We start from the raw sequence: 15883 nt of genomic DNA, 5'->3' as shown, positions 1-15883 counted from the left end.
TTCTCATGCCATACATCTGTCGTCACGTCAGCAACAATCACATTAAAATCTTTCTAGTCCTGCAAGGCCATACCTTTGAGTTTTTTCTCATTATGTGCTACATCAACCAGTGTCTACCATGAAATTCTGCTTATTTGCACCATAGATTTTTTTGTTTTTGTTTTTCACCGACGATAGTAATTTAGGTTGAGGGCCACCTATTTTGCTCATGGCATTTTGATGACTTGCAAACACACTAGAACGGTACTATTTGCTTATTTATCAGTTTACTTATTTATCATTACAATGTTATTCTTATATCATTTTTCCGTTAGGCGAACAGGCTTCGGCAAAGAGTAGGATTTCTTCCAGCAAAAGGTTCAAACTCTCCACATGGCAGTACTTGAACACTTGACATATCAGCATCCGAAACCTTTTTAGTATTGTATGCATATTTGGCGACGATAAGTCAAATTGAAGCCCGAGAATCAATTGAGAGAGAGAGAGAGAGAGAGAGAGAGAGAGAGAGAACTAGGGTAGCGAAGACCATTATAAAAAACACATACTACCTCCATGGTTATACTCAATGCATGATTCATTTAACTGTGAAAGTTGTTTCGATATATATGTACACTCTTACCAACTCATGCTTGTAGTAAGGTTAACATGTATGTATTTCCTTGTATTAGGGTGTCTTCAGGCAAAGAAAGATATCTGTTTTGATGAGGAACCGGATTTGTTTGCTGTAGGTGTGATCATGTAAGGGAGTTGCAGAATTGTAAATATTTTATCGAAGTCAAGGTCGCTCAATAGTTTCTCGTAGTTATAGTAACGGTATTTTTTTCTCTTGTCCTATTTTCGGTTGCCGTCTGTGGTTTTGGAAACATTTTCTTCCTGCGTTGTGCCGCTTGTAACCTTTTCTTTAAGGTTACAAATGCTATAAATAGATTGATTTACTGCTGTCGCTTTTCTTTGGCTTGAACTTCACGCTTTAACTTCGTGGTTGTATTTTTATTCTATTGTTCTACTGGTTACGTTTTATTTATTTGCAGTTTAGTGAGGCTGAGCAATGAGATTTAGATACTGTAATGTATTATGTATTTCTTGCCGTCATTCATAGAGAGAGGGGGGGGGAAGGTGTTATGATGTTTAATTTCATCAGATGCACTCGATTTAGAGGGAACATGCTTAAGGAATGGAATGTAGATGTGATTGAGGGTTAACCCTGAAACGATTTTCATGACAGTTAAAGAAGTCTTCTAATAAGATAAGCATGCCAGAATTATCCACTGATTGTTTCTTGTATTAGCATTAACATTATGGTCGTCCTATTTGTTTATTATGAGCAGAAAGCCAGCTCTCGTTTCACTTACAAGGAATTGTAACCTTTCATCTTTCCTGTGCCACTACTTTCTTTCTCCTTGCATTGTCTCCCTTCTCCCATTACTTCTCCCTTGTTTCGCAGAAGCAAGGTGATGGAAGGGGTGAAGGGTAAAGTAAAGCCAAGACGTTATCTCGCACCAAATCTCAGTTTCAGTCACGCTTCTCCTTCAGTGGCTTTCCTTCTTCTTGACATATCTCTTCTCCAGTAATGGCGTTCCCCCATCATTAGAGGTGATCATTCTTTTGCACCGACGATTTCGCCCGACTGAAACGGCTTATGCTCCGTCTTTATTAAGCGAAGTACATTTATTAATTCCCGCGTCAGTGCTTCAAGGTATTTTGCCTGGCGTAACATATGCACGCGCTGCATTTCCCCTCTCTCGCACGGGTGGATGGTTCAGGGATAGTGTTACTTTGGGGAGGTAGTTCTGACGAATAGATATTATATATATATATATATATATATATATATATATATATATATATATATATATATATATATATATACACAAAATTAGTGGCTATTGTTGAAGATACTGCGTGACTGTTACCGTGACGACAGCATTGTTCTACAGCTCACGATTGAATAATGAATTCTAAGTAGAGATAGAGATGGTGGTTTTCACGAATCGCAATGAAGGTGGAAATACTGAGGAATATCTTGCTTGTAAGATGGAGTCTTTATGTTACGTCTTTACGTATTTATGTGAGAGTATTGTGGCAATCAATCTGACAAGAGATAACGAAGAAATACGATGTTTATGGCTACGTTTTATACCTAACATTCTACACATAGATACTGACAACGGCAGGTTTCTTTTGAATGTACCCTCATGGCTTAAATGGACGAGTCTCTTGTCCGCAAAGTTTGAAGTTATGCCACTTAGAGGGCGACGTTAGAAAATTGTATCTCATACATGTGGGAAGGGTAATCGTATTTTTTTAATGACACCACGTGCAAATGAAGTGTGTTGTCTGTGACGACGTTATTATCGTATTTGTATTGCGACAGTGGTTTCTGTGGTGTCTTATTGTTCTAGTGAATGTACACAAGTACATAGTCAAACTCATACACATATATAATATAATATAATATAATATAATATAATATAATATAATATAATATAATATGATATAATATAATATAATATAATATAAATACATGATTACGTGAATTTTCTGTTCACTGTTTATGCAGATTTTTCTTTCTTCAAGTCTGAATTAATTCTGCTGATGAAAATTAAATCCTTTTAATTGCTAGTCCATCGCCGAACGTACTGTATTTACAGGTACTTTGTAAAATTTAACTCTAGCTAACGATGCCAAGGTGAAGAACAGAGTTGACAAAATGAGTAACATCTCTTCGTTTCATCTAAATTTTTTGTTTACATGTGTGTGTGTGTGTGTGTGTGAGAGAGAGAGAGAGAGAGAGAGAGAGAGAGAGAGAAAGAAAATGCGGACGGGATTGGTGTGTGATTGTTAGTAAAAGTCATGGGACTGGAGTATTCATCGATGGTTCATAAACGGACTCTTTGAGGGGTCGCCAATGCACCCTGGGAGTGTTGCTGTGCCTGAAGAATGACCTTGTTTGTTTCGACTCTGTCTAGACCGGACAACAACAAACGTGTATTTCATATCGAGTCGGGAACGCAACGCACGCACATAAGCATCTTTCTTCAATTGCCCACCGGAAATGGTGGCATACGTGCAAATGCATTTGATTTGCCAAATTTTTCCTCTTAAAATTTTGGTTTTAGTGCCTGAAAATGGGTTTTACATCACGTGATAAAATCCTTTGAGTTTTGTAAGCTTGCGTGAGAGCTGAGGTTAACAGCGTAACATGCTCGTGTTGCTGACTGGCATCCCGTGAGAATATTGCGAATTCCATTTTATGCGAGTCAGGCATAGTTGTTTAATGACGTCTTATGGCAGTTGAAAACCATCTTGACCGGACTGTCAGCTGTGTCCGTGATTTCTCTCTCTCTCTCTCTCTCTCTCTCTCTCTCTCTCTCTCTCTCTCTCTCTCTCATCTGTCATCGTACTGATAAGAGTTGTTTACATTTTCGAGACGTTGTCACCTATTGAAGAAAAATATGGCGGTCAGTGCAGATCAAGTTACGGATATGGCGAAGTTTTCGTTAATTTTTCGTATTATTACAAGTATGCTGTTTGTGGCATCTTTTACAGATTCTTAGAGGAAAAGATCGGAATAAGTAAGCTGATGAAAGTTTGTACAGCTATAAACAATTACGATTTAGAAAGCTAATTTATAAACAAAATGTTTAGTACGGTTTTGCATACATACATACATACATACATGTAGAGTATTATATACACACACACGCAGCGCAGTGCACACACACACACACACACACACACACACACATATATATATATATATATATATATATATATATATATATATATATATATATATATATATTATATTATTTGTTCATTATTTGTTCCATTATACATCCGTTATTTTGAAGTATTGCACAGTAAGTTACCGCGGACTACAGTTTATAATGTTTAGGTGTTCACTTGCTTAAACATCGCAAAGAATATTTACGGCTAGTAGATGCGGTAAAATCAGTGAATTGTTTTATACGAGAAAGTGATAAAGAGGGGAAAGATTGTTGGTGAAAGTAATACGCACTGATATGCGAACAGTAATTTTGAGAGGTCATCGGGTTAATTGATAAGTTTTGCTTGGATTTAGCTTGGGTTCACAAAGAACTGGATTCGCCAAGACTTGTTTTTAGAGAGAGAGAGAGAGAGGTTGTGTGTGTTTTTGTGTACCCTTGAATGAGCTGTTTCATTATACTCTCTCTTCCTCCTTACTCTAGCTCTGTAGAGCTATACTAGGGTGACTCTCTCTCTCTCTCTCTCTCTCTCTCTCTCTCTCTCTCTCTCTCTCTCTCTCTCTCTCTCTATATATATATATATATATATATATATATATATATATATATATATATATATATATATATATATATATATATATATATTTAAACAGTATATAACTATATATATATATATATATATTTAAACAGTAGTTGTTGTCATGAAAGCATTTGTAGAGGGAGACTCTGTTTGTGTGTGAGTAGAATTTTCCACTTCCAGTGCTTGAAGTATTTACTTCACCCTTTTGCATAACGTTTCGAGCCTTTCGTTTTTAACTCGCATTTGCTGTATTTCGAAGCAGAATCGGGTATTAATTATAGATTTGTGACCAGAAAATTTTCTAAATAACTTTTCCCAGTGTTACTAGGAAAGTAAGTTCAAACTGTGTAACAAAGCGATTTAAACTTTTTCTCTCATGGAAAGTCGATTGTAATTATCTTTGACCCATTATCAAGGTATACTACATTGAGCCCGTTTACATTTCAGAAAACTTACTTTCTTCGTATTATTTTTATATTTCTTTTACTGTCCGGTGAAGTCCGGTGAAGTCATAATAAAAAAAAAAAAACAGGTTTAATGCTTGTCATTTTGGCATCAGTGCAAGCTACGGTACTGTATTTGCAGTCCGCGATTAAACACTTTCTTTAACAAAAGCCAACATAAAGTTCACCGGCCCACATTTACAACAATACTTTAGTCTTTGCGTTTTTTAACATTGGTTTTTGTTGCCATATTTTTATTAACTGAAATTCCTTTGCTTCATGAAGTGTTGTCCGAAAAATTAGGTATAATGTAACAAAATTTTTGGTGTAAACAAAAACTACATTATCTGCTGTTTGCGTTATTTGTTCCGGAATATTTTTTTTACTGTGCTAACTTAGAAATTTCTTGATTGATTCAAATGAAATTTTCTTTTTAAATTGATTAATTTCCTGCATTTGAAGGATATGGAGCTGAAGTAGAGTTTACTCAATTCAAAATAATGGTTTATAATACGCGCAATATATATACTGGATGCGTTTGGTTTCCGTTACAAAGAACATCAACACTGTCATAATTGTTAGCAGTAAAATATCTGGTTATGATAGACATGACTACAGATGACCCCATTTTTTTAGTGAATAATGATAGCTTTATTGATGTTTTTTTTAATGTAATATAGATATGTAGGACCTCTTCTCCTCCAAGGAGATTTGGAATGTATACCTTTGTCGGTATATGAATTTCAGATTTCGGTTCCTATATTGACAATCAAGCAACTGGGTAGCATAATAAAAAGCAAAACTTTCCCCATTTCGTTAATTGAAATAATTAAGGTATGGTTCGATTTTCCATAAAATGAGATGTATTTTGAATTTGCCCCAATCTCCCCTCCCAGGATATGCATCATCATTTTGGCCATAACTGCGAATTACTGTCTTCTTGAGACGCCGATCAATATCTGCTGTCTTCTCTTACACGTTAGCTACGATTCTGTTATTATTTGCGGTTTCTTTTTTTGCCTTCGCCGTCGACCTCCCTGACACCAGTGACCTGCAGCTGATGCAGAGAGAAAATGTGAAGCCTCTCTACCCTCTCACTTTCTTATTTCACTTTCCTTTTAGATTTCGAACGAGTGAAATTGCTGGGTTCTTAAGAGAGCTGAGATGATGTGAATGTGAAAGGTTGCTGGTGTCTTTTTTAAAACTTTTGTTCAGTTAGTACCTCATATTACGCTTGATAAGTAATATTACGTTACAGCAGTGCAAAGCCAGTCTCTCCCACTTGTGGGGTATGTAACGAATGCTTCACGATGTGGTGGCTGATTAGTATGTGATTAAAGGTGGAATTTTTCTGACGGATGGCAAGTACAGTAATTGTCAGTAAGATGCAGTTGTTTTCTCACCTTTTTACCCCCAAAAAAAAGTGGAGGTTATGGGATTTAGAATTTTAAAAGGTATTGAAACTTTGTGGAATTGCAGCTGTAATCAGCTCGAAGGACGAAAGAACTAATATATTATGAAACATTTTGGTGCTTAGTGATATTTGATTTGGAAACGGGCCACTTATTTGACAAAAAAATTGACAATATATATATAATGTCATTTTTTTGTCAAATATATATATATATATATATATATATATATATATATATATATATATATATATATATATATATGTGTGTGTGTGTGTGTGTGTGTGTGTGTGTGTGTGTCCAGTTCAAGAGCTGAATGATCAAAATTGACTATCGATAACCAACTCAGGACAATTATCTTGTTAAACACGGATTTGACTATCGATAACCAACTCAGGCCAATTATCTTGTTAAACACGGTTTAAAACACATTCCTCAGTAAAGGAACATGTTTTTGTATATAAAACAGTCGTGGCCAAAGCAAAATTAATCTTTTCTTGAACACACAGCAGTCATTGCCAGATTGTTGTAATCATACATTGGTACGCCACCGTCGGATATGTTTAAAGAAATTTCCTTGATATAAACCGGGTGGGTCATATATGATCAGAGATATGAATTCCCGGTTCATTGCCTCACCTCAGCCTTAAGGTAGAAAGAGCCATGTTAATCAAAGCTCTGAGAACAGGGGATTATGGAACAAGGAAAAGCGAGAATAGTAAGTGTAACATTAATTCTACTGAATTCCTTTGTAGAAATCGGGACACTCGGGGAAATAATCACTTTCATAGCACAGGAGTAATTAACCGAATAATGCTGAGTCATGCAGTTAATATTCCTACAACTGAGTTTAAACCTCTGAATAATCTCCTTTACCCACGTAATATTATCATCCCTTTTCGATTTCATGTGATGAATGTTATACGTTTTGTATTGGCCTAACGGGTGTAGATGGGGTAAGAACTTCATGTATGTAATTTGGGAGAACGACAAACCCCGGACTCTATAGGGTTACAATGGATTTTGAGCCACCAATATTGTATTTGATAAGTATTAATATATTTATTACTTGAGATATTCCTTGACTACAATAGTTGTATTTTATATGTATATAAAGGAATATAGATAAATCAGAACATTGGTAGCAGATATAAAACCGCATCAAAAAAATTCCAGCGCACTTGTATTTATTTTACAAAAGTTATGTATGTGGAACACTCAGTGTGACACGAGTACAGTGTTTTCATATGTTTCTGAACATTGATTTTACACACACACACACACACACACACACACACACACACACACACACACACATATATATATATATATATATATATATATATATATATATATATATATATATATATATATATATATATATATATATATATATATATATATATATATATATATATATATATATATATATATATATATATATATATATTCCATTATATACTGTCGTCGTAGTTTCAGTGGTTAACGAACCCGCCCAGTCAGCTGGAGACCAGTTTTATCCGACAGGTGGGGCGACTGGGGACGTCTCTGAGTCCAGTTACCTTAAGTCCATTTTGCCCCCGTCGAACTGAATTGGGTACCTATAGGTCAGTTGCCTGTGTTGGTTTGCAGCCTGGGTAGAGTAAAGCATAGTGTTAGGGACATCGACCTCAAACCAAAAGGAGTGCCCGAGAACCGGAAGGTCAACACCCTGTGTAGTCATCCCCATGAAAATAAAACGGTGTATTGTGAAAAGAAATATACATGTTACACAACGCACACATATATGTGTGTATATAATGTATATATATATATATATATATATATATGTGTTGTGTATACATGTATGATTCTATGTATATATATATATATATATATGTATATATATATATACATATATATATACATATACTTATACATATACATATATATTCACAGGGTTTCTCTAAATCATTTGATTCTCTCTCTCTCTCTCTCTCTCTCTCTCTCTCTCTCTCTCTCTCTCTCTCTCTCTCTCTCTCTCTCTCTCTCTATATATATATATATATATATATATATATATATATATATATATATATATATATATATATATATATATGTATGTATGTATGTATATATATATATATATATATATATATATATATATATATATATGTATATATATATATTAGCCTAACATGACAAGGCACTTCTTTGCCAGCAGTTTGCTCGTAAAGTCAGCCGGCTTTGAGACAAGGGAGACTAATTGTGCAAAGCAGCCTGCGTTCCCTGCATAGCAAATTGTGTACCGAATTGGTCCGTGTTCGGAGTTAAACTCCACTTCCATTCGCATGAATTGCCATTCGAAAACTTTTTCAGAGCGAAGGTATATTTCTTTTCCTCAGCTTTATTTCGTGGAAGGGAAATAAAATCCAGTAGTGTCATTTCGAATGGAATAGTGGAAGAAGAGAAAATATTGTCCGAACAGTAGACTGTATACTCAGAGAAAAAAATTGGATTGCAAAGGACGATTTTCATTAGAATTTAAGCCCTTTTTCTTCCTTGCTGTACAAATCTCTGTGAGTTTTTGTATGCTCGCATGCGTAATGGTAGTAATCTCTTGGCAGCCGGTAAGCTTCGGGTTTGATCTCGGACGAGAAAGGAGCAACTCCTCGCCAACTATTGAGGGTTGCAGTCGTGATGGAAAAAGAGGAGAATCGAGAGAAATTACATTTGCGTATGCCAACATATAACCACGGCGGGGCAGGGGAGGGGGGCGATGAGGTAATCCCCCTCACCGCCAGATTCTTCATTATAATTAGTTTGGCTTTGAAACTAAATAACGGAGTTGACATTGAAAAGAGAAGCGACAGTGTCAACTTGTCCAGTCAAAATTAACGAGAGAATGATTTTGTCTTGATAGAATATATGCATTGCACATTTACCTCTGTAAGTTGAAACTAACAGAGAAATGACTGAATGGTTTACAATTATCTAGCGTTATTTGCGGTGAGGCCAGCAAAAAGAACTCGAAAGCAAATGACTATGAACAAAATCATCCACTTAGGAGGGAAAGTGTTACTAGAAGACACTTGCGAATGTTCCTTTTTATATATGCATGCGGTAGCGATGATGATTTGTGGTCATTGGAATAAGCATCTTTTAAACTGACCATTAGTTTTTGAGGAAATGTGGAATTAGGAGTTATCTACAGTATGTTCGACAAGTAAGTGGCCAATTTTCTTCTTTCGTGTAAGTAAAGATCCGGAAGACTGTATCGTAAACCAAGCGAAAGTGGAATGTAAAGTGTCGGTTTGGAACTGTTTGCTGAATTTTCTCATTTTTGTTTTTTGTGGATTTGGGCTGTTCTTAGATAGTTTGCAAAAAAAAAATATCCTTTCATTCCATGTTTTGTTTCCTCCTTTATTACCACATTTTAGTCACTAAGAGTTTAAATACTAAATAAATAAGTTGAATAAAAAAAAAAATAAATATATCTCATAATTAGGATGAATAAGAACCTACGCTGAAAATTACCGTTGCAGCTCTCGCATCTCTAAAATTGAGTTTGCATTATCATCCCAGTGGAAAGACAGACGAGTACTTTCATTATGTAGTTGCGCTGCTTCTCTTAAATTAAAGGAGACTCTCGGGGGAAGCCTGGTGGTGAATGGGCTTGTTGCAAGTGTTGGGGAGAAATACGAGATTACAGAATCTGGCCATTTCTCTTCTTGACTCGTTGAAATTCTGGAGAGATGCACCATGCACGTTTACAAACGCTGGCTGATGGAAAATTTGTTTTACTTAAAAGTATTCTTTTCTTGTAGGAGTATCTGCGTAGTACGAAAATAAATGCATAATTCGAGTCTGGAATTATGTCCTGTTTCCAAATCCACAAACATTCAGTTTCACAAGTATTGAGCAATGGATGAAATTGTTCAGGCGTGCCAAACGGAAATATCTAGGAGGAAGAGGTTGTTGGGGCTTCCCGAAAGAGACTGTGGTCGATGACCCAAAGTAGGAATATACTCGTACTGTAGGTTTACAGAAAAAAAAAACTCAATTTCCTAAAACTAATATATTATCTATCTAATCCCCAATCTTACAAAACAGATGAAATTTTAGCCCCTTCACAGCACTAGGCGACCAGTAAAAAAACCAACTACACATATATATGCAAACAAATACGAAAAACATGCAACAAAATTTTACCAATGAAAACCACCACTTCCAACCCACATACACACACACTCAAGCACACATCAGTTATCTTAAACTTCGTAATCAAACTACAAAAAACAAGATATATATATATATATATATATATATATATATATATATATATATATATATATATATATATATATATATATATATATATATATAAAAAATCACAGTAGTATCACGTGACTTCAGTGTATAAGCGATCCACAGGAAAATGACAGGCCTGTCATTTTCCTGTGGGATTCGCTTATATATATATATATATATATATATATATATATATATATATATATATATATATATATATATATATATATAATATACATACATACATACATGCATACATACATACATGCATATATACTATTTTCTTGCCCTTTGCAACATCAGGGACAGGAAATATACAGTCAATCAACACAGGTCCACCTTCCTATTGGCATAGTTCCTTCACCGTGTTCATAAATCACTGCAAAGCCACTAGGGTAGCATAATATTCTGTTACTTTGGTTCTCAAAGTGTAAAGCCTTTAAGTAGTTCCGAATACCAAATATCAGTTATCAGCCTTCTGCAGCACGCTCCTTACGAAAATAATACCTGCTGCAAGTAAACAGAAGGACGATGGCGCTCTCTTTACTAACTTCACTCCACTTAAACTTATTATAAACAGCCACCATAAACAAATCCACTAATTAGGGTAGGTTTCTTCCTCATTTCAAGGCTGAGAAGTCTTATCTTCTTTTAATTTCTTTATATGTTTACAGTACTAATGAAATAACTACTTTCCACTTCTAACCACTGGCAGCCTGCATTCCTACAGTCCGGCCAGCTCTCATCTGTGGCACTTGATGGGTCGGACTCCCAAATGAATACGAGGTGATACTGCTCCTTACGACAAACAGGACACACTTACGCAGTTCCACCACCTCTCTTATGTAAGCGGACAGAACACAGGGCTGTCAAACACCCAAAGAGGCAAACTTCGAAAGGGGCAAAAGTTGGTCGGCTGACCTACCACTCATTCACTCTTGAAAAGGCAAGAACAGAAAAAAACATTTACATCGCAAAACTTACTACAGCTATAAAAAAAAAATCATCTAAACAAACAAACAAAAAACTAAGCATAAACTTTTTCTAAACCACAAACCCCTGCCTTTAAAGAAACCTACCATAAGGTTCTCTGTGAATTCTCATTTATATCAGTGTGATCCACATTTTATATATTCGCGAAGTGACTCATTGTGATACATTGTTAATGTGGCTGGAGACTTAACCCTCTTTTTTTATTTTAAATACAGGGGGGCTTAAATCTAGAGCCTCCCAGTCATTGCTCTTATGTATCGCATTTTGATTATTCTTGAGAGAAAGTGATTAAAGTGCGCAATTCGTATGTTGTTACAGGGGAAAATACCTATTGACTAGAAATGCAGAACAATGTTTCGGATTATATATAAATGTTTTATAGTAGTTAAGTATAGCTCATATAATAGTTGTGTTTTTTTTAAATAGTTTCAAGTAAAATGTAGAATATAAAACTGGTTTAACCCCTGTTTCTGTTTGTTCATTGCAGTTGTGTTGATTTTATTACAATGAATCGTTACTATGTATTGAATGTCGTTCAGGTATCGTCGGTGTCTGATGTCCTAAATCCAGATGTCACTGTTTTTACCATATTATAGTGTTTGTGGCATGCTGATTGGCCTTTATTTACTTTAATGGCATCCTAGGAGAATGATGAGGGTTGGTCATTTTTCTGCATTTCGTTATAAGCTCTTCTCGTGGCTTCCCCTCTCCGTAAGTTACGCAAGAAGAGCAGAAGAAACATAGGAAAAGACGTGACACTACCAAGTGCTTACCCTCGTTGTGCTAGGGGTTGTTAATGAATATGACCAGCATCTTCTGGTTATTTGACACCAGACATTCTTGTGTGCGTGTTTAGCTTTTTTCTCTCCCGCTTACCCACTTGAGGACATATCTCGGTTTACTCTTGTATCACTGCATTTCGGCTTACTCTTGTATCACTGCAGCTCTTTTCTTGGCGGCCCAAAACCGTATTTTAGGAGATACCGCTGCTAAATATTATACATAACAAAATTCCAGGATATTGAGTATCATGTTAGTCTTTTAGTCGTTGCTCTCTCTCTCTCTCTCTCTCTCTCTCTCTCTCTCTCTCTCTCTCTCTCTCTCTCTCTCTCTTTGCGACCTACCACTGACTCTTTCATACCCGATATTAACCCCCAGTAGGACCAACATTGCATTCCTTTTACTATAAAGGCCATAGTTGACGAAAATGGCAGATTACGCCAGATTTCTCCTTGCGCTAGAATAAAAAATGTGAAGACTGAAAATTCGCTATGCTGCGTTTTATATAGGTTTGTCCAATGTAACAGACAGGTTTAACTCTACATTAATATATTTAGAAGCGGTCATATAAAAACATTGCATACATACATAGTAAACGTATTCATTTTTTTATTAGGGAGTACATTATTTGCACACGCGTACATAGACAGACATATATATATGTGTGTGTATTATATATATATGTGTGTGTGTATATGTATATATATATATATATATATATATATATATATATATATAATATATATATTATATATATATATATATATAATTATATTGTAAGTTATATTTGTCTGCTGAAATCTACGAAATCTAGGAACGTGAAAGGGGAAACTGTATTTTGGTGGGTACAGAAAATCTTTTTATTCGTAAATCTCGGCGTTGCTGTTGTTGCCATAGCACCCCGAGGAGCTATTTCACAAGGTGCTGTTTGTTACAATTCTTCGTCCTTGACTCTGTTACTACTTTTGCCCGCGGTAATTACCTGGCCGCTGTCGGCTAAAAACCCTTCAACCTCTCCTTCATTGCTTAATTATGGCGTTGCGTGGGACTTGGTTATGTCATGTATTTCTCATCTCCCCTCTCCAGACGATGTGCTTTGTTACTGGTTGTTTGAGGAACATATATTTATACTGGTAAAGATAAACAAAGATTCTCATTATTTGACTGGTTAAATACATTTGATTGCATTGTCATGGTTTTCATCAAGAATTAGCAAATGAATAAAATAGTGGTTTCTTTTTAACTATTGTTTAATGTTGTCTGTGGTTTTTCTCAAACGAAACCATTTTCCAGTACTTCAGTTTCATGTAATACATTTGATTTCTACTGTGGTAACGGGAATCAATCTGTCATTGGTACTGAACACAGCCTTGAAGAAAATCAAATATAGATACAAGGAGGGATTTCTTAATGCGTAGGTATGTAAATATGTTCATTCTCCGGTTTTGTGGTTTGGTTACTAAATGTCACTCTTCTCTCTTTCCGCAGGTGAGTGCATGTGACAGGTAAAGGGGGACAAAGAGAAAGGTGATGATGCTTTGGTAAGTGGATAATTACTACGAAGATGACAATGGAGATCGGAGGAAAATGAAATGCTTGAGAAGGCGGAGGAAGAGACGCTTGGGGTACGAGTGTTGATTCACACTTCCGTCTAGCTCATCCTTTGTGTGTTCTTTGTATTTTCTTAACAACAATGATAAAAATAATGATGATGATAGTGATGATAGAGTAGATAGTAGTAGTAGTAGTAGTAGTAGGTTAAGCCTGTGGATTATTGTATAGATTAGATGATTAACTAGGAAAAGAAATAAAAATATCGAATTAACCTATATGTAGCATTCAAAATTTGGATATTTTTTGCGCCATTTGCTAAAATATTTTGTAGAGGTAAATATCCTTTTGATACTATATAGTATTTAGAAAAAGGTTGATACAAGAATATATATATATATATATATATATATATATATATATATATATATATATATATATATATATATATATATATATATATATATATATATAATTTAATGTGTGTGTGCACTTTTATGTTTTCTCTAGATGTTAGTAATGTTTCCATCAAGACAAATGTTGTAGTGTTCTGTACTGGTTCTGTTTTATAAAACTGATTTAAAGTTTGCATATTTTATAAATAAATTTCTGGCGCCTCTCGATATCAACAGTTAGAGTCATATTAAGATTTCTGGTTACTTGTTATACACGTATGTAAAAGGTGCTTTTTTTCCTGTGTGGTTTGGCTTGCATTTATTACCCATCTGTTATTAGGTTAACTTTTTTTCTTTTTACTCTTACTTTTGCTACTCTTTTATACCAGTATTGTTGCTGTTAATGTTGATTTCAGTAAATAGTACAAAGCTATACTAAAGCTTTCATCAAACCACCTTCTGGTGACTGTCGAATCCGTGGGCGGACTTTCTCAAAATTGTGGTTGATCTTGACATATGGTTGACTCGAATGGTTTAAACCATTATACCTGGTGCTACAAAGTTTTGTGATGAGTTTCACCCTGTGAAGTTCGGTTGTTGTGAACAATCCTATCCCTCTCCATTTCTGCTCGACCTGAATAGCAAGTGATGTTTGAATTGTGGTTCCTGTCCAGAAGACTTCCTAGAGTTGTTGGTTTTTCCTTTACCCAAATTCGGATGGAAGAAGGAAAGTCAGCATGGGTCTCTAATAAGCTTATATTTTATACTATGTGACAAGAAGTAAGTTTTTCATGAGAGGATCTTTTTACAAAGTTCCAACGGAATTTGCAGAGACCAGCGCATAATTCAAGAACTGGCCGTATCAGAAACTTTTATTTTATTCACAGAAATCATACACAAAACTTTGTGACTTCCGCTCATAAAGGTGCATACTCGTAAATGTCATTATTGGTATTTGAAACTCTACATACACAAAATGCAGGAAGACAAGCGCTAAAGTAATGAAACCTATAGTATTTAATGCCAACTTCAGTACCATCATACCAACAAACCTGGATCCTTCTTTGCGTTGCCCATCCTGCACCGTAACTGACGAACTGGGTTTATCAGAAACTGAATTCCAAAAGGAAGGTTATCACCTTGTCGGCCTGAAGCTTGACGATCATGGAAATAATACCACAGCGATGAAAATGAAATTAGTTGAGCAATCAGTTGAGCTTCTCTACTACATACCAGTTTAAAGATTCCAAGCTATACTTATCGTCCAGGTTAGTATTGCGTATATCTTCGTTTAGAGTTCGGAAGACAGCATTTCGTATATATCATTCCTTTCGCGCTCTAAAGGTGATACAAAATAGCTCGTTATTGAACTTGTTAGAATGTTGAAATGAATTGGAATACGGCACTAGTAGAATTCATTTTAAAAATTCAGCTAGAAATTTTGACAGTCTCAAAGGTTTGTGGTGACCTTTTCTTTTGAAGACGATTTTGTGTTATATTAAAGGGAATAATCTCTTTTAAGAGAAAAATCTTTAGTTCTGTGCTTCAGTCCGGAGTGGGAGTACTCACTCGACATTCCTTTGTGGTGAGACCTTGAGAGGTAGAGTAAATTACGGCAGTCAGCTGTTTTTCAGTTGGATTGTCAGGTACGCTGAAGAAAACCCATATGTCAGTTAAATTGCAATAACATAATGTCGTTTTCGTGGTATTT

General features: G+C 35.3%; 1 protein-coding gene across 11 annotated transcripts in view; it reads left to right on the top strand.

Moving 5' to 3' along the window:
• The window catches only part of LOC136842554 (dipeptidyl peptidase 4-like), a 278639-nt gene that overhangs the window by 234441 nt on the left and 28315 nt on the right, over window positions 1-15883 (top strand). The window contains exon 2 of one of the 11 annotated variants that reach the window (XM_067110003.1): window positions 13715-13851. The exons of the other annotated variants lie outside the window; for them this stretch is intronic. Coding sequence (XP_066966104.1) covers window positions 13819-13851 — 33 coding nt within the window. The 5' untranslated portion in view covers window positions 13715-13818. The remainder of the gene's footprint in view (window positions 1-13714; window positions 13852-15883) is intronic. 11 annotated transcript variants of the gene reach the window in all.

The sequence above is a fragment of the Macrobrachium rosenbergii genome, chromosome 10 (genome assembly GCF_040412425.1).
Source record: "Macrobrachium rosenbergii isolate ZJJX-2024 chromosome 10, ASM4041242v1, whole genome shotgun sequence".
Classification (NCBI taxonomy): Eukaryota; Metazoa; Arthropoda; class Malacostraca; order Decapoda; family Palaemonidae; genus Macrobrachium; species Macrobrachium rosenbergii.
This window is presented reverse-complemented; position numbering and strand designations above follow the sequence as displayed.